This window comes from Emys orbicularis, chromosome 22 (assembly GCF_028017835.1).
Source record: "Emys orbicularis isolate rEmyOrb1 chromosome 22, rEmyOrb1.hap1, whole genome shotgun sequence".
NCBI classification, from domain to species: Eukaryota; Metazoa; Chordata; order Testudines; family Emydidae; genus Emys; species Emys orbicularis.
This window is the reverse complement of record NC_088704.1, coordinates 10,870,877-10,890,863: the sequence shown is the minus strand read 5'-3', so window position 1 is coordinate 10,890,863 and position 19,987 is coordinate 10,870,877. Positions and strand designations below refer to the sequence as shown.

General features: G+C 46.7%; 1 protein-coding gene across 1 annotated transcript in view; it reads right to left on the bottom strand.

The window, feature by feature from the left end:
* Positions 1 to 7,259: 7,259 nt before the first annotated feature.
* Positions 7,260 to 19,987, bottom strand: part of DHRS3 (dehydrogenase/reductase 3) — a 43,119-nt gene continuing 30,391 nt past the window's right edge. The window contains exons 2-6 of the mRNA XM_065421398.1: positions 12,729 to 12,872; positions 11,118 to 11,237; positions 10,019 to 10,257; positions 8,920 to 9,045; positions 7,260 to 7,344 (exon numbers count right to left, since the gene is read on the bottom strand). Of these exons, the coding sequence (XP_065277470.1) occupies positions 7,260 to 7,344; positions 8,920 to 9,045; positions 10,019 to 10,257; positions 11,118 to 11,237; positions 12,729 to 12,872 (714 nt within the window). The remainder of the gene's footprint in view (positions 7,345 to 8,919; positions 9,046 to 10,018; positions 10,258 to 11,117; positions 11,238 to 12,728; positions 12,873 to 19,987) is intronic.

The window sequence follows — 19,987 nt, the reverse complement described above, 5'->3', positions numbered from 1 at the left end:
GGCATTTCCATGGGCTTCTTGAATTTGGCAATGGGACAAAATTGTGTCTGTGAGTCTTGCACGGCTCCGTAGGGTACCTCCCTCTGGACAACGGCCAGAGCTGTTGGTAGCCATTTTTTCCCAGGCTGAAAGAACCTGGAACTAACTGGGGGATCGAACTCTGCATACGGCTGGTTGGGAGTCATGCAGAAAGCTCTGAGGCATCTGAGGGCAACTACTGACCTTGCCTCAGCATTCTGGATTTGTTCCAGCTACCACTTGCGAAGTGGTAATCTCTCTTGTTGTACTTCAGGGACTTGTGATGTGATCTTTATTCTTTTCTGCAGTGTCTGGCAGGAGCCAAGATTGTAAATCTACTTTTCCAATGAGTCTCTGAATAGCCTCAGCTTTCCATAAAGTTTCCCACTGTAGCACTAAAAGAACTGGGAACACATTTGCCTGAGCATCTGGTCTCAATAACAAAGGCCCCATGTACCTGCATGAAACAAATTTGTGTCCCAATAACTTTTTCAGGGAAAACTCTTTAGTCTATGTGGTTTTTAGACTGAGAGGGATCCTTCTTGCAATACCATCCATCTATATGAGCATTGCATGTGAAAGCACGTGGAGGGTGTCCAGTGACATGTAATGCTTTTATTTTTATTTATTTCTGTTGTTAGGCTATGCTGCCTGAGAGCTTTCATGCCCTGGCTGCCTGAAAAGGGTCTGTACAGTGAGGAGGACAATCTTTCAGGTAAAGTAGTTCTCCCAGTTAGAAATGTGGAGTCCCTGACTATCACGGAAGATAGCCAGGGTCATCTTTGGGAGTCATGCCAGGTTGAATTTGGACTAGTTTACTGAGGCACCATACGGCCTTATGAAATGGAGACCAGGGAGATCAAGAAGCCCCCTACTTCCTGCTTGTTCTTCCACATCACACCACAGCCATCTGCTGCAGGAAGGAGGTGGAGGTGGCGTCGAGACACAGCAACCTGCAGCTGGGAACAGTAAACTGACCATTAGGACGTGGTGGCCCACAGTGGTCGTCGGAGGTAACAGGCTGATCTTTAGGGGAAGGTGACCCCCAGCAGTGGATGAGGGTGACAGCAAAGACTTTCCTGGTCTTTAGGTGTGGCGGGAGATCGTTTATCATGATGTCATCCCAGGAAACACGAAGGAGGATAAATAGTTATAGCTTGTCCAGGGCTGCAGCAAACCGCGTAAGCCTAGTTTCACAGTACTGACTAATCTGCTTGAAAGAGTACATCATCGGTTATGTCTGTTTTTTAAATTATATATATTATGTGATCCCCTAACTCTAATTCGGACAGCTGGCCTTCCACCCCGGAGGAGGGATTCCCTTTTTGTGTGTGAGAGCATATGCACACAGAGAAATCAGCACAGATCATGCTGCACTCAGTGGAGTAGGGGAAACCAGCGATGATTTTCTTTATTTAGCTCTCCTTTGGGAGTTTGTCCCTCTGATCCTGCTTCCATGCTGGGGGCTCATCGGGAGCTCAGACACTGCTCCAAAGATACTGCCAAGCGACTAGTGATCGCTTTGCCTCAGAAGAGGCTGGGCTTCCTGTCTTGTCTTCCCAACAGGGGCCCTCTCTTCGTCTCTCAGGGAAGGACTGTGAGGTTCAAGAAAGGCTGTGCCCCAGGCTCTATCCCCTTCTATTGTATGGGGTCCATATGGGCCAGATAGAGCTGTGTTTTCCCTGGAGGTCGCAGGCCGGGATATGAACAGGGATTGCGTTGGGAGGGGCTTGTTATAGAGGGGGAAGCAGGAGGAGAGAGCAGGCCCCAAAGGCCCCTTCCTGCACTGTCTGCTGTTGACGGCATCTGGGCCGTGTCCAGACAGGAGAGACAGATCTTTCCTTGTGCCTTTCTCGGCCTACCTCGCTCCCCGAAGCCTGCAGGGGTGCCAGTTAAAGGGGAAGCGGAGCTCGGGTTGCCACCTGTCCAGGTTTTCCTAGGATCATCCCTTTTTTGAAGTAGCTCTCCCGGATGAAACGGTTCAGATGTCCTGGGTTTTTGTACCTCAGAGGTGACAACCCTATGCGGCGCTGAGGGGACAATCCCCCTCAAAAGGCACAGGCAGTTCTGGGAGTTAGACGGACACATTATAGCGCTGAATTATGAGTCCGGAATTGGATAAAGTGGAGAGAGCTTCCCTGCAGCAGGGAGGACCCGGGGAACAGCTCGACGCTGGGGAGGCAGATAAAACTGCAGGGAACTTCAGGGGGGCAGGGCATTTCCTGCTGCCAGTGACTTACAGTGCTGGCTCTAACCTGAAATACTCAGATCTGTGGGTCTTAGCACAATGGAGAAAGTGGCTGTAAAGAGATCACTTTCGACACTGCTGTTTGCTTGGTGACGCTGGCAGCCGAAAGTGCAAGAGGTTACCCTCATCAGCAGCTTGCCAGACGCCAAAAGCTTACGACAGGCTCAGCCAAAGAGTGACAATATTTATCACCTTGAATCAGTTTATTAAAGCCAGTGCTGGCATGCAAGGAAACCAGAAAATACAAAGTGGCTGATCCGAGGCTGCCCTGTTATCCTTTTTTCAGGCAGAAAAGCAGCTTGATATCAATGAAAGAAAAATAACCTTGGGCCAAATTCCCACAGGTGTGTCCCCACTACAGACGAAGCACCCGCTTATGCTGAGTCTGAATTTGGCCTGTTGCTTTCTGAGATTTGGCAAGCGTAGCACTATCTGTTAGTATCCGAACGCGGGCGGGGGAGTAGTGGGAGCAGTCTGAAAGGCTTGTAAACCTAGATCTAATCACTCCCACCCACACGGATTAACACATGACAGAAAAGTATAAAAGATTTTCTTTGCAAATGCTGCAGTCACTCGCCCAGGTGGGCGCTACAGTCCCAGGAGGGCTATGTGTGGATAGTCTCCATCACCGCTTAACTGGAAGAAAGAAATGGGGGCGCAGGACTTCATTGCATTGAGGGGAGCTCTTGCTCTTCTCTGGATTCTTCTAAACCAAAGGATACGGCTGAAGAGGGCAATTTTTATTTTTGCTTCTAAGTGCACCAGGTTGCACTAAGTGGCATGGCTTTTCATTAAAAAATGTGAAGTGTAGAGGACCCCTGGCCTCACTTGCAAGGGAGTGCTCCCATCCCCCATCCACCCGCTCTGCAAATTATCCCGTGCAAATACCAGCCTCTGACAACACACAGCATTGCCATATGCCCCCACTTAAACCCCAGGCACTCTGCAGGCATTAAGTCAGGACAGAACAAGTCCAACAACATGTTAAGTTTTCCTAGCAATCTAGTTCTAAGAGGGGCAGCAGCAGCCTCCTGCACAGGGGGAAAAAAATGCACCGTGGGTACTTTTCTATTGGGTCACAAGTTGGACCAAGCAGAGAAAACCTGAAAAGCTTTGCTAATGTCACGGGAGACCTCGACGGCCTGTTCCTGCAGCCTCATCTCGACTCCTTCTCCGACAGGCTAATAAATATATACCTCTGTCTTAGATTTATTCCAGACCCTCTGTTTGACATCTGGCTACAAGATGGTGGCACTGAAATGTGCAATAATGATATAGGGATTAAAAAAAAAAGGGTGGAGAGAGCAGGGAAAACCAAAATTAAAATAAGTGGAAGGGCGGAAATTCTTTTGCAAAAGCCTGACGGCTTCTACAAAGCATGCCTGCATGAGCCGTGCCTCCAGCTTACCCGATGTCAACCTTATGTCTGAGGGGACAGAAGACCTTACCAAGCATTCCAGAGGCGTCTCTCAGGGAACCAACGTCTTCAGAATGTATCCAGCCAAACAAGAAACTGGTTCATAAAGGCGCAAAACATTCCTTCTCTTAGCACCAGAGGGAGGGATCTTGTCCAACTCGAATTCTAAAGCGAAGCACCAATGTTTTCCTTGTTATGTTCTGTTTGCTGCATACCTCTCCCCCACTGTGACTGCTATTTGACCTGCTGTCCGCTCAGAGACCCTGAGGGGAGGGGTGTGTGTGTGTGTGCGGGGAGGGGAAGGGTGAGTCTCGGGTGGTATTTGACTTGTTCATAGGCCTTAGACAGAAACAGACAGCACTGAGTGTGCAGGGAAGGAGCAGGTCCATCGACTGGCAGGGATGGGGGGATCGGCATAGTCTGTGGGAATGCCTCTTTTACCACCTCCTTGGAATGGGCATGTTACTAATGGAACCGCAAAACAAAGTTTTAATTTAAGGGTAGACACCCAGCAGGGAAGCCCCCGTCCACCAATTCTGTTTGTTCTTATAGCAGCAAGGCTGGCATGCCTGATCGTGGATAATGAGAAAATACACAGGATTAGATGGGGAGAGGAGGAGGAGGGCAGCAGTCCCCCTCACCCCAAATGGGTCTCAATACAGATGATACCTTTGTATTCCTGGCAGATCCCTGGAACGGCTCTCCCATGAACTAACTAGAGCTCTTGACAAATTCCCCTGCTTCTCAGAAAATAAATAAACTTCCAAGAGCCCACTAGGGGAGCAACCTCTCCACAGAGCCGCAGCTATCTAGGGAATCAATACAAACCCCCACGGTAGGAAGCCGTTTCAAAGCAGCTGCCATAATCAAGCTTGTAGATCCTGACCTCAGGAGGAAAGCAGAGTTACAGGTAAATCTCCAATAGCTAGGGAAGTTGGATACCATCATGGCAATAATGATCCCCAAGACCCTGAGCCTGCAAAGGGATCTACTCTGGTGGAATCCTGTTTACTTCTCTGGGACTCTATGTAGGCAAAAAAGTCTGCATGGATCGATTTCTTTGCAGAATCGGCCTCTCGAGCCCGATCAACACTCAATTTAAAGTTAAGTCGACCCAGTTACGTCACGCAGGGGTGTGAAAAATCCAGTGTCGCAGTGTAGTTCAGTCAACGTAACCCCCATTGTAGACAGTGCTAGATCGATGGAAGAATTCTAGCTCCTGCCTCTTGGGGAGGTGGATTATCTATCCCAACAGGAGAACCCTTCCTGTCAACATAGGCAGTGTCTACATTGAAGCGCTACAGTGGTGCAGCTGTGCCACTGTAGAATTCAAGTGTAGACAAGCCCTTAGGTCAGTGGGGGTTCCCGCAGCTCCCATTGGCCGGGAACAGTGAACCGCAGCCACTGGGAGCTGCGGTGGCTTGTGCCTGCAGACGGTCAACGTGAGCAAAATGTCTCGCGGTCTGCCATCAGATTACCCTGATGGGCCGCATGCGGCCGACGGACTGCCCACCACTGCCGAAGGTTGTGCAATTGGCAAAATCCATTCATTGATGAATCTACACAGATGTACACCAGCCAAGGAAGACCCTCAGATTTTAAGAGTATGACCAAATCTAGTTCTTTGCTCTCCATGCTACACAATAGAACAACGAGAGCATCCAAATGCAAGGATCCACTTCCAGCTTTTCCAACGAAACACTGATCTCCTCTAGAAACAGATGTTTTATTATGTGGATTCTTCCTCTTGTCTCTACATTTTTGCAAGTAACCTCTCAGTCTGTAAGCAAATAACACTTTGCTCCCACCATTTTGAGGACTGCAAAGCACTTGACAAACATTAAGGAACAGAGCCTCACAACAGTGAGATCAGGAAATATTGGTATCCCTGCTTTGCTGATCGAGAAGCTGAAGCACAGAGAGTGAAGTGGCTTGCCCCGGGGTCACACACAAAGGCCTGGTCCACACTAACCCCCCACTTCGAACTAAGATACGCAACTTAAGCTATGTTAATAACGTAGCTGAAGTCGAAGTACCTTAGTTCGAACTTACCGCGGGTCCAGACGCGGCAGGCAGGCTCCCCCGTCGACTCCGCATACTCCTCTCGTGGAGCAGGAGTACCGGCGTCGACGGCGAGCACTTCCGGGATCGATCCCAGAAAATCGATTGCTTACCGCCGGACCCGGAGGTAAGTATAGACGTATCCTAAATCTGAGGCAGAGTTGCAAACAGAAGGCAGGAATCCTAACTCACACTCCTGTGCTTTAGCCACAAGACTGTCCTTAAAGCACTTTTCTTGAGGCGCTCGTATATCACACCTGCGGCCAATCTTTGCTGTAGTTAAGATTAATTCCTCCCTCGGTTGTGTTCTCTTATGTTTAATACACGGTAATACGCCCAGAGCTGCACATTGGATCGGTCATGGGGATGTGTTGCTGCACTACACTGGTTGTTAAAGCAACTGTATTGTACAAAAAAACCCCCCCAAGAATAATAAAAAATGAATGTCTAGTTGGGAATTCTACCTCACGGCTTCCTCCCTTTTTCGGCTCATTTAGGGCTTGAGCCAGCTGTCACATAAGACATTGGAAAGATCCCCATTGATTTCAATGGGTGTTAGAGGCCCTTCCCACCTTCACGTTTCATGTCCATCCGTTACATCCCTTCTGCTTTTTGGAACATATTCCATTTACTTCTCCGTGCGGGTTGACCAATGGGATTTCTCGGCGTAAGGACTGCTTGGGTGAATAAGGGTGTGCTGAGGAAGGCCCTAAGGTTAGTTTGTTTCCAAGCCAACACTGGCTAAATGAGTGGAAATCTAGGGATTATTGCTAAAAGGAAATTATATTTCACCCTAAATGAACAAAAATAGTCCGAAAGACCATTACTTTCTGTACATGATTTCAGCGGCAAGTGGGACCTTCCATTATTCACTGTTCTTTCTGAGCCTCCCAGTTCAGCCATAAAGACTTGCTATGGCTAGCGTTGTCCTTCCACATACAGGCTTCTTGAGTGGCCCCTGAGCGGACCAGCTATTTGCTCCTTTCCAGAGATGCCAAAGGAATCAGAGGAACAATTGGCTTCAATGGTTGTAAAGTACAGCCACCCAATGCAGTGAGGGGGGGAAAAGTGGGATCCCAATAAACACCCTTAGCTAGTAACCCTGCAAAGCCATTTTTAAAATTCTCATTCAATAAGCTGATCTGAAATCAACACCAGTTGCTCTTCCTGTTAGCAGAGTGGGGAGGGATGTGCTGCGCCCTGATTGGAGCAGCCTAAGGGTACAATTAAATCTTAAAACTATGAGCAGATTTAACAATCAGACTCTAAAGAATTAAACATTGTACAAACATCTCAACATTTTTGTTGTTCCTCCCAAAAGTCCAGTCTAGCCATGCGGTCCTGTGCAAAGGTCATGTTGCTATGGATATGACCTGCAAGAAATTTGTTGCCTGAGAGCAGCACAAGTCACGCGAGCAAGGCAGGCTAAAAGCCAAGACCGTTGATTCACAATCTTGTCAGGATTTTGCTGCTTGTGTTGGCTTCACTTTAGAATGAGTCTAAGTACGGCCAGGTCTATGTTCGCCCTTTAAACGTGTTCATACAGGTGTAGCTTCCAGAAAACTTGTGGATTTCTTCAAGTGCTGACCGAGGGAGAATGCTGCAGAGGAAGCAAAGGGAAAGGAAATAAACACACTGTGCAAGCTTTTCATCTGTTCTAATGAGAAGACGTGCAAACACACACACACACACACACACAAACAAACACACAAAAGATGGGGTGACTACTGTGGCATGAGGCAGTAATTTTGCAGTCAGAAATACCAAGTGTCCAGTCTTGCAAGTTGCTATGTTTCCAACAACTTCGGTGGGGTCTGAAGTTGATCCGAACCTGGCATGACTGGCCCTAAGGGAGAAAGTGCTACAGAGTCTCCTCCTACTAAGAGAGAGCTTACTAAACAGGACCTGGTAGAACAATGTGACCTGTAAAAAGGCATCATTCCTAGCTTCTGTTTCCCAGAAGCTGGGAATGGGCAACAGAGGATGGATCACTTGATTACCTGTTCTGTTCATTCCCTCTGGTGCAACTGGCATTGGCCAGTGTCAGAAGACAAGATACTGGTCTAGATGGACCCTGGTCCTACCCAGTACGGCCATTCTTATGTTCTTATCTACGTCTCTTAAATTGCAAGATTCTGTTCAATGTTATAAATCTTGAGAATTTATATTGAGAATCAATCTATATATTTATCTTGAATATCCATCTATCTGTTTAGGTATTTACCTTTTTCATCACATGGTCCTGGTATGAATGAAGTGCTATTTTCCTGTTGTCTATTGCGCTGACAAGCTAAGTGAATAATTCATAACAAATAATATATTTGACAGGTGCCCCTTCTTTTTCTGGTTGTAATGTGTCCATGAACTGATCAAGATTTTCTCAGATTTATTTGGTATTCAAAGTTATTTAACATATGTTGAGAATTTGGTTCACTTTTGTTTCCTATCTGAAATCTGGGATGTGTCATTTAGTTGTGATTGGTGACATAAGTCACATGGCATTGTTTCAGTTCTGTGATTGGATGAGCTCGATTTTTAGATGGTTTCTGGTCTCAATGCTCACAGAAAATAAATTTAAAATGTGCTGTCCTCAATTATTTCAGTGAGCGAGACTAGGATTCCCTTTCTGCACACAGTTTCAAGTTCCCTTAAAAAAGTGATGACATAAAAATAATTTTGGTTTACATTTTTATGTTCTCATAGCTTTACAGAAAGAGAGGTCTCTAAATAGAAATGAGAAGGTGTATATTTTGTACGTTTTGTATAGTTCCTGGAGCCTGGAGAGGGGCTTACTAAATAAAAATCAAATCGATAAATGGGTTAAGAAGTAAAATAAGTAAGACATTTCCTGGAAATGGATTGTCAGTACAGATCTCAGGGATCTGTGAGTTTTGAGGGCTGAAACTGCTTCCTCATTGGGGGGGAGGGAGGGGCGCATACTCAGATGTAACAAGCTTAAGACAACTCTATAAACGGAACCTTGCAAAGTTTTCTCCCCATCCTTGATGCCCTCTGGCTTCTGTGGGAGGGGACAATCTGGTCCTAGGTAATTATTGTATCGTGCAACTGCCAAACTGAGATTTGGCTTAGCAGACAGAAAATGAGACTGCCTCCCATCCCTGCCCAAAGGGTGAAATGAGTGGGTATGGCAGCCACACACAAGTGAAATATTTACCTTTTCAAGATGACAAGTACGTGCATTGTCCACGGAAGGAGGAGGAAGGCTTGGTTCAGCTGAACAGCTTCTACTGTTCTCCTGGCCACTGTCTCTGGCTTCAGTGGGGGGAAAAGATTGGGGAACCTGAGTGAAGAAATTAAGAAGTAAACTCATTACCTAATTAGGGTGCAGTACAATCCCAGTCCTTGGGCTCTCTGAGCTGCTGCCGGCATTCAACTACCCCACAAAACTGTCAGGGAGGAGCAGAGAGAGGATGAGACCCTGACCCTCTCACTCGCTACCCAAACCAGCAAAGCTGGGCTGGCACCAAGGCTGAGGGGAGCATATGCTGCATCCTATAAGAGGGCATAACAGGGGCCACTCCCTCCTCTTCCTCTCTCCTGCCTTTTTCTTGGATTAAATTACTGGCAGTGAAAGACAAAAAACAGATGCGCCCCACGCCTCTTAATACCAGGAACATGGATTTCCAGCTGCCAACGGCGACGTCACATTGCACCATTCACCAAGGCGGAGGGTGCACAAACCGTGTTAGCGGTTCATATCAAGAGATACAGATCCACCACTGGCAAAGGGTTAATTTGGCTAGTCATTAGCCCCTTGAATATGGTTAACGTTCATAGGAACAGGCATGGGTCCAGTGCTCGCCTCACCGCTGTCAGTGGAACTTTTTGTCATTCATTTCAGTGGGGGAGGATTGAGCCCCTCAATAGGAATAAAGAAGGAACTAGGAACTTGTCGTGTGGATTCCCAATTTGTAGGACTATTCGCCCCTTTGATCAACCTCAGACATCAGTTTGGTTGCTCTGCTCTGATGTCCACAGCTGGCTCCCAGTTCAAAGTCACTTCTAATTTTCTCTCTAGAAACAACTGCCTGGAAGACACCCTCACAGAGGAAAGGCAAGTTGAAGTGTACACGTTGGGGGTGTACCAGCAAATCAGAAGAACCAGCCTGATGGTTTCAGGAGGCACAGAGTGACCCCTCTGATCACAGCCAGATCAGACATCAAATTCTCTTTAAAAAAGATCCAGGCGTTAACGAACATGTTTAGTTGATTAATTTCAGTGAGATGTTTTACCCAGTCTCTCTTGGACTGACCTTATTCTCATGCCCTGAAACATCTCTGTGCTGGTGTGGAACGGCAGGACTGTTGTAGCGTTCACTCCAGGACAGTCCAGCAAGCCCAAGGTCAGGCTCTCCATAAAGGCAAAGGAAGAGGCTTTGGAGGTGCAGTAGTCAATGGCACCAGGGATGGCTGACAAGGCCAAGACAGAGTTCAAGCAAACAATGTGCCCATTCTGCAGCTCCAGCATGCGTGGCAGGAAGGCCTTGGTGGTCTGTAAAGGAACAGAGAGAGAGAGAGAGAGAGAGAGAAAAAAACTTCATTAAGCAGAGACACAACAGAAATGGTAGCCACTAAGAAAACAAGCCTAGTGATGCAGGGCCCAATTGTGCTTTCAGTTGTGCAGGGGTATGCGGAGGAATTCCATTCAAACTTCATGATTCATGCCCAGTTTCATAGTGAAGGGAGCCTCACTGCTCTGTGAGGGGTTCCAAAAAGCCTCAGTTAACCTGATTTCATGTGAACCAAACCAAACCTGCGCTATCACAAGACTAAGCCGCGCGCAAAATAAAAGGCAATGAAGATCATGCCCTGGTCTGCTCAGATGCACATTATTTAGGATAAAGACTTCAACATGGAGAGGAACACCACAAATATATTATTTGTTAACTGATCTAATTAGAAACGGAATGAGTTTAATGCAAGCTCTCTTCCATGAACAATGCAGCCATGCATCTGGTCATGTTTCTCTCATGTTCCAGATGTGCATCAAACCGAGAAACTCTCCTTTGTGCCCCTGGGATTTCTCAAAGGAAATCAGAGTTTTTCTTGTAAGTCACAGGGTGGGTTTAAAAGAGCATCAGAGGCTTTATAATTACTGGAAGCCTTTAATATGATATTTTAGCAGAAGTAACTGAAATCAATTTGAGGGAATCTGTCAAACTCAATTTTTTCCTCAGACTTCTCTCCTCTGGCCTTTGCCTTTCACATTGTTTTTCCTGGCTCGTTTTCATGTCAGGCTGATCTTACCAAGCATTGTTTGGAAAAGTCTAGCAGCAGCCAAGTGTTTACTGGCTGTAATTTGTCACTCTCATTTCCAAGTCTGAATAAGCTGGATACAGGAGCTTATCTTACCCAGAACTGTCCCAGGGTATTTATGTGTTGTGATTTGAGTAGAGCATCGTCATCGCTGTCCATCAAGCTCTTACCATGAACGACAGCAGCATTGTTCACTAGGATGGTGATATCACCAACCTGCAAAAAGAAAAAGGGGGGCAGCTGATTGGTTACAGTGAACATCTCTTTTCACAAATACAGCGGTCACTTTGGTCCTTCTACTGAAGTGTGAATCCATGGCCTCTTCTGAGGCTACGTCTACACTACCCGCCTGAATCGGCGGGTAGAAATCGATCTCTCAGGGATCGAATTGTCGCGTCTCGTCGGGATACGACAATCGATCCCCGAATCGATGCTTGTACTCCACCAGCGGAGGTAGGAGTAAGCGCCGTTGATGGGGGCGCCGCGGCGGTCGATTTGCTGCCGTCCTCACAGCGGGGTAAGTCGGCTCCGATACGTCGAATTCAGCTACGCTATTCTTAAATTGACCCCTCCCCCCCCCCGTAGTGAGGACATAGCCTGAGTTCCTGCCATAAGGGGCTTTGTAATGGTTACTGCAATGTACCCCCAGGTAGCTTAAAGTAGCTGAAGCACAGATACTTAACATTTGCACAAATGAGTTCTCCATGGTTCTTCTTTCTAGGCAGTTTCCTAGCATGTTGTTTGGCTACTAATGAAATTCTACACAGTTTTAAAACAAAGACAAAGTGGTGTAAAACATTTATCCCTACAAAGAGATACTCAAAAGAAGAAAGGCAGCTGGACAGACGGCCAGGAGCATGAGAAGGACTAGCGACAGATATATAGTTAAAAGAAGCTCCCCGATAATCAACAGCCAACTGCCTTTGTTGGGCTATTATTAGGATTCTCTTATATATTATTATAACTTGCATTTTATAATTCAGTCTCAGTCCTATAATATCACCTAGATCAGGGGTTCTCAAACTGGGGGTCGTGACCCCTCCAGGGGTTGCGAGGTTATTACATGGGGGGGGTCGCAAGCTGTCAGCCTCCAATCCAAACCCCTCTTCGCCTCCAGCATTAATAATAGTGTTAAATGTAAAAAAAGGTTTTTTTAATTGATAAAGGGGGTCACACTCAAAGGCTTGCTGTGTGAAAGGGGTCACCAATGCTAAAGTTTGAGAACCACTGACCTAGATATTTCAAGCAAAGAGGCTGGCTCCGTGATGGGATATTTGCTCTTTCACAGCTATTTAGCTCTGCTCCTTCCATACTCAGCTTCTTGATACAGTGTCAGGATCCAGCATAAAACCTACCAGGACTGATTCTCTGCTGTCTTTACACTTTATACAAATATTTCCTCTGTACAAAATTGGTGTCAAATGGACACCCGGTGTGAGTGGGTAGAGAATTCTGATTTGGTAGCACTCCATAACTTCTTTGCCTAGATATAAATGTCAAAGGAAGGTCGCATGGCATTGGAGAATCAGGCCCTTTATTCCCTACCATAAAAGCAAGAAACAGACAGGGCCAGGGCTTTGAGACATAGCCAGAGGCAGAATGTATAGCTTCCCTTCTTCCTAGGTTGCCAGAGAATGTTTCCTACTTGCCACTGGTTAGGGGATTTTCTAAGCTCTGCCCATCACTGGATCCACCACACAGACCAACCTTTTCCCGGACAGCTTTGGCTTGCTGATAGACTTCCTCTCGATTTCCCACATCACAAATGAAGTAATGGCACTCTGTTCCCATCATTCTAATCTCCTCTGTGGTTTCCTTAAGGCACTTCTCGGTTCGACCCCACAGGATGATCTGCAGCAAGAAACATTTGCTCAAGTAAAATTGTTCCTGTTTTGAATCTACCGTAATTAAAATCTGTTTCTAACTTGAACAATTCGACATGGATCATTAATTGCATTTGCAGTGCCAGTTCTGTCACATTGTTTCATTTAGGGCCGCGCTGATTTTTAAACGAAAATATTTATGTAACACATGGGTCTAGGGAACTACAGTGGTGGTGGTGGCCAGAGTGAAGTGACTCCATTGTGATGGTGACTGATGCACAACGTCCAGGTGAAGGCTTTTTATTTGCAACCTGTGTAACAGCCGACACTGGAAATCTGAACTCTGGGCCGAATGATTGGCCAGTGGCATAAGGCGATCATTAAATAAGCCAGGCACATGGGCAATTAAAACAAACAAACCATCAAAACAAACACAGTTTCTCTGATCGAATCCTAATTTTGTCATGCAGACATGGGGTGGAACTCAGGAAAGTGGGTTAGGTTTAACCCTAAAAATATTGACCCTATATATACACACTGCATATTATTGCTTGTTACATTGACACTACACTTTGTTAGAGCTTCTGCTCCCTAGTAAGGTAAAATACAGTTTAGTCAACACATGGAAAGTAACAGTTTAGAATGCTGACATTATAAGCTATTATTCCAGGTCAGTGGTTTTCAAACTGGGGTATGTCAGCTCTCGTCAGGGGATACATGAGAAAAATTCTGAAATGGCGGACAATGCATTTTATTTAGTAAGACTTGGCAATCTAATCATAGGTATATTATGACTCTATCTCAGATGGGGGTACGCAGTAGACTACATTATTTGGAAAGAGGTATCCAGCCTAAAAAGTTTGAAAACCACTATTCTAGGTGAATTCCCAATTCAAGAGAATGAAGGAGGAGAAGCCAAAACTATACTAAAGAGGAGGAAATTAAGCAAGAAGCTCATTATAAAACAATGTTGTGGTTTTCAGTTAAACCCACAAGAGCAAGGACACTCACCATTTAGTGAGTTCAATAGGCTTTTTGTCTAAGTAAGGCCACAGATTCAAGCCCTAAGATTCCTAAACCAACTTTGTCTCAGACTTGCTGTCCTGGGGACATTGCAGCACCTATGACATATGCTCAGAATAATGGGTCAGCGTCTGCAATGGGGCTGTGGGAACTCTAAATACACATCAACAAGGACATTTTAAGTCAGAAACCGCAATTGTTACCTTGATTTGTTTTGCAATCAATACATGCAAGCTCTCATTCAGCATTTATTTAACAAGCTGAGAACAACACTCAGGATAGAAAGCTTCTTGTAACAAGAATTAGAACAATTCTTAATGGCCACCTGAACAAGAAATTCAGCTTGTCCAGCACAGAATTGGTTTATAATGAAGACGTAAGTGGAACCACCATGTTCTACATTTTAGTGGCCCACAGAAGTTAGAGATGGAAAGGTCCTCAAGGTTCATCTTCTTCCAGCTAGAATGTACTCTGCAGCACGTTTTCTTGTGACTCACACAGTCTAGTTTTAAAATGTCTTGAGTGAACAATGAAGCTTTCAGCACTTCCCATGGTGCATTAAGTCTACGGTCTAATAGATTTAACTGACAGGCAGATTCCCCCCCCGCCCCCCGAAACACACCATCAATTTCCCCTTTCTGTAAAGCCCTTAAGAAGTATTTCTACTTCCCCAAATACTAAGACTCTTGCCCATGAACCAATCCACCTCCTCTGCTCTCTAACAGTTACAAAAAAACTTTTCAGCCTCCATATCCAGGGCTGTCCCTAGGAGGGTGCAGGGCCCGGGACAAATCAGCCCCTCCAGCTTGGGGGCCCTGCTCTGCATCGGTGGCTGGGCTGGCGGGATGAATCCGGTCTGGTGCTAGGCTGCCTGCTGCTGCTGGCAGTTGCCGGCGCCCACCACGGGGCTACTGTTGGCCATAGCGCCATGGCGGAGGGGGCAGGGGACTCGCACCGAAACGTGGGTGGCCGAGCCGGGCGTGGGGTGGCTCGGGGCGGCAGCCGGGACCCCGGGCGCAATGGTCTGGCAGCCCGGACCCCAGGGGTGCTGCAGCATCCTGTGCACCCCTAGTTCCCGCACCTATGTCTTCTGGGACCAATGGCACCAGCCCCCGGGGCCCCCCAAAGTGCGGGGCCCGGAGCAGTCGCCCTGATTCACCCTACCCAAGGGACGCTCTGTCCATATCACCGCAAGCCATCAGAAACGTGTCATTTTACAAAAGTGAAATTACAGGACAACGTGTATCCCTACAGACTTTAATTGCACGGACCTCCCCATGAGCCAGTAGGCAAAGCAAGAAAAAGAAGAGAAAAATCTGTAGGTTGCTTACGCTCAGAAGTACAGTTCTCACCACACAGAAATCCCCACAGAAGATAACATTCTTAATTCAAATTATTATTCAGGATTAAGGGATCAACACAGCTAAAACAACATGGCATAACCAGGATTAAACCATAGAAGAGAGAAGAAATTCTCAGGGCCAAATGCTCCTCCTAAGCGGGTTATTCTGCATAGGCGATTGGAAAACTGGGCTCATAACAGGAAAGGCTTTTAGCTTTAATGATGGTGTCATTTCTGAGCAATTTGCTAATGCTGGTAGAAAAATCTTCTGAAATACAGACCTTACGTGACTGTGTGACTCAACACTGCACTCACTGTGATAATTAGTGTGAACTGATTGGTATACTGTTTTTTTTTTTTTAAAGGATTAAAGAAGTAGTACATTTCATCTTTAGAATTTTAGCGATCTTTGACTTTTGGGTAACCGAGTGCTGAAAGACAAAAAGGTCCAGAGACCGAATTACATAACTGCCTGTAACGCAACCCCCGGAGTCAACTGGATGACAGCACAAGACGACAGGGCATTCAGCATTCCCTGACCACAATAAAGCTCTTGAGGAAAGTTTCCTCGCTAGACAAGATGAGCCACTTCATTATCAGCACAGGGCTTGATTCTTATTTACGCTGCTCCGGCAGCACAAAGGACACTTGAAGTGCAGTCGAACATGGATAAAAATGGAGTGTACCTGGGTTCCAGCCAACTTCCTTAATGGGTTAAATTTAAAACGAATGCTGTTCTTTAAACCACTGGAGTCTTTCTGTAGCTCTATTTAGACACAAACCCAGAAACGCATGTACATCTAGAGATGTAAAGGAGCTTCTGAAGAGACCATTGTCTCTTCAGAGGTTTGTTGACTGTGCTCCATTTGGCTTCACAATCAAACAAAGAGCTGGTTCGAAGGCAGTTCAATCACAGAGTCTGCCTGTCTCTCTTTCACACCCATTTGTTCCAAAGGCGTAACCAGAAGATGCAAAAATGCAAATCTCTCTAGTTAACCCTATTTCGAAGCTGCTCTGAGAAGAAACATACGTACGGTCTTGCTGTGATATGCAATGATAAAGCTAAGTGGGCTGACACTCACATTTCACTGGGGTTGTCTCAGGACAACACTCGGGAGGAAAGAAAAGAAGCAGAACTTCAGTACTATGCACGGGGGATAGGATGCATCGAGCTTTTAGAGCAAGCGACATTGGGCCAGAGTCATTTTGCTGGAAACCTTGGCTCACAGAGGAGGTTGTGGGCAAGGAGAAATAGGTCTGCAACTTTAAAATTCTTCAAGAAAATATCCACTACGGCCAAAAGTCTGAACAAATAAATGGCAGAGTGTAGAATACTCTCCTAGCCAGCCCAGCAGCCCCCTGCTTAAAAGCCATCCTTTTAAAAGCTAGGCTTGACAAACCTGTGCTTGCAGGTCTCTATGCTTCACCCTATCCCAATAATCCCTACCGCCTTCACCAAGCTGGCAAAACTGAAGTTAGCCTGTGTTCAGTGTCATCTTGTATTCATAGCTTGACTGGGCGTCACTTCCAATGTCTGCGCTGTAGACTCGAAGAGAAAGTCAGAATGTGTGAAATTTCACAAGATTTTAAGTTACTGTTGAAGATGTATTTTTAAAAGGGTGGAGGAGGAGGAACAGTGTGACCACAGAGGGCGTGATGAAATATAAAAGGGATGATATAAAATCCTCTGGGCCTCTCTCACTTATGTATAAAGAGGGAAACAAAAGACAACACTGGCGGCTGCTTATGAAGGCATCAGGCAAACATCTATGGAATTATGCATTTACAGTCATGGGGAGGTTAGCCTGTTGTTTGCATGGGGACTGCCAGGTTCATGCCCATCGATGCAACTGGTGAAAAAATACGGTAAATCAACAAACAAGGTGGAGAGAGTGAGCCAGCCAGACAGGGGGAACCAGACAAGGCAAGAAAATGACGTATCCTCCCCAGCTGTCTGGGCTATCACACAACCGATAGATAACAGGAAACAGATTTCTCTCTCCGTTTCCATTCTGCTTGTCAGCATTGCCATCTGTATGAGTCAAATGGGGACAAACTTACCCATGATGATGTCAGGAAATACATGGTGAAGAACTGTACGAGCAGGGGACGAGCGTGCCATCGCATTGTGGGGCACGTGTGGGAGATGGTAACATTTTGTAAGCCAATAATGGCTAGTTTGGCACCTTAAATAGCTTGTGGCTAGTCTTGCAAGGTGACTCCATCAAAATGTGGGCTGTTCTGGAGGTATTGGGGGGGGGGGTGCGGTACCCCTGCCACAGCTCCATCTCCTCCTCCTTTCATTTTCCCAGTCCATGGCACTGCCCAGACTCAGAGTGTGTTATAGCCTTTGTGGAGGAGAAAAGTAATGGCTACAAGACCAACCTTCCTACTGCCATTTTTGCTGGTTTTAGTGATGGGCAAAACTCAAAAGGCTTCGCTTCTATGTCTAGCCAAAACGTCTTTGGTCTAGAAACCAGGCTGAATACTCTCACAAGACCAGGCTCACATGTGAGGCTTTCAGTCTCTGTCTGACGTTTGGCCAGAAGGCTGAGTTGGCACATCCCTATTTGTCCTGCGTCTCTGCCTCTTTAGAGCTCAAATCCTGACAGGGTTTTGAACAGGGGCTGAGAAGGGACAGAAACCTTTTCCCGAGCCAAAGCACCAGCAGACTTTCGACTGCTGTTGCAACCTGAGGCCTGCAGTACTATCCATTGCTCCTGAACTCCATCACCACGGTGGGTTGTGGCCAGTAGATGCCTGGCCAGTAGATGTCATTACTTCTTTCTCCTCCTCTCCTCTGGTGTAATAGTTTCAGTCCCATTATTGTCTTTTTCCTGGTGGCTTCTCCATTGTCCTTTCCCAAGGAGTGTTTGCACCACCCTGCTCATAGGAGCCGGACTCTTCTGAATTCAAGCCACCTTAACGCATTTGCAGCTTGACGTTTTCTGTTGACCGCCCTGGTGAGGTTGCATCATATCATATCACGACTAGCCACAGAGGGATTGAGAGTCACAGGTGGTCTTGGGTGCCCCAACTGCTTCCAAATAAGCCCTTTCCTGGGCTCTCACTGTTAAGTGTCAGAACCCCTGCCTGTGTTTTGCAGATGGTCTGTAGATGAGCAAACATGGTGCTCTCTGCACTACTCTGACACTCCTTCAGATGTGGCCCTCTAAGCAACTCATCGTACCTTATGCTTAAAGTCAGCCTTAAGAGAGTTCAGTCAGCTTTAGCTTATTGCAAAGAGCATGTACACCTCTACCTCGATATAACGCGACCCGATATAACACGAATTCAGATATAACGCGGTAAAGCAGTGCTCCGGGGGGGGGGGGGGCTGCGCACTCTGGTGGATCAAAGCAAGTTTGATATAACGCGGTTTCACCTATAACGCGTTAAGATTTTTTGGCTCCAGAGGACAGCGTTATATCGAGGTAGAGGTGTATGTAGCTTTTTAACACCCTAAACTTGAAAGGGGTCTGGCTCTGGAGTTCAGGGAACGGCCCATTTTAAAGATAGGAGGCATTTGCAAAATGCAGAGGGGGGATTTGGACTTTGAATGCTCCAAAGTTCTGAGGTTTTTGGAGCTGGGATTCCAGTTTGGGCGCCAGTATTAAAATTTAAGCCTTTTGTCCCAAACTGGTTACTACGTTGGCAGCTAAAAGCTAGAGAGAGGAAACCTCGCGGTGCCAGGAATTCCTGCCTTAGAAAGAGAGACGTAGTGGTGAAGGAGACAGAGAGACACTGTTCCTTATTACATGGCATGTCAGGATGTTGCATAGCCATCCATTCATGGGTTTGGAGGTGGAGAGGGGAGGGAAGGAAAATTTAATCTCTCTCATGAAGAAGTTATTGGACAGATGGTTTCCCAACCTGGAAAGAATCCAGCCACCGTGTCTTCTCTCCCCGCCCCCTCCCTATGGCACAAGACACGCTCTCCTTTCAAAAAGTTACTGACCAGAAAATTGTTGAGGGCAGCGGCCCAGTGAGGCGGTTAATCCCCGCTGTGGCAGGGCTGTTCACAGAGGCTTCCTGCCCTGTGGTTACCTCTGGGTGACCCCAGTGGTTGGCAGTCAGGGAGGCAGGTGGAATGTGAAAGCAATCGCTTTGACTACCAGCTGGTGGTGGTGGAAGGATTCTTCCTGCTAGCGGACACATGAAATATGGGGAGATTTATGATGGCACAGGAACTTTAAAAGTAGCTAATGGCAGCGGCCTCTCAGATCACTGCACATTTCCCCAGGATTGATGCTCAGGTTTGGTTTGCAAAACAAGCCCTATCACTTTATCTTCCCCTCCCTGGCAAATCACCGAGCTCCTTATCTGGCCTTAGGAGAATCATTCTAGCCAGAGCGGCAGGCTCAGCAGACAGCGTTGGACTCTTAGGAATCTTTAACTCTGAACTTTAGGGTGCTAACGAGACATGCCCCCGGGGTGCAAGAAGGCGCTAGCTGCCATTATTCTAAGGCAAGAATGTCCCATAGAGGCCTGTGCTGGCTATTTGCCAGGACCTTAACGCCCCCCAGGCTTAAATCCTAACCTTCCCCCATCAAACAAGTCAATGGGAGTTATGCTGTTGGCTTCCCTAGCATGAGGGATTTGTATAAACTGGTGCAGATTATCAGCTGCCACCGTCCTGAACACAGATAGGAGACCCATGTAGGCCCCAGCCCGACCTGCTCCAAGCAGGTTTTGATTGCATCTCTGTATCAAAGAGAAAGGCAGCTGGAGATTGGTGTAACACACTGCAGAACAATGTGAGCTATATTTGGTCCATC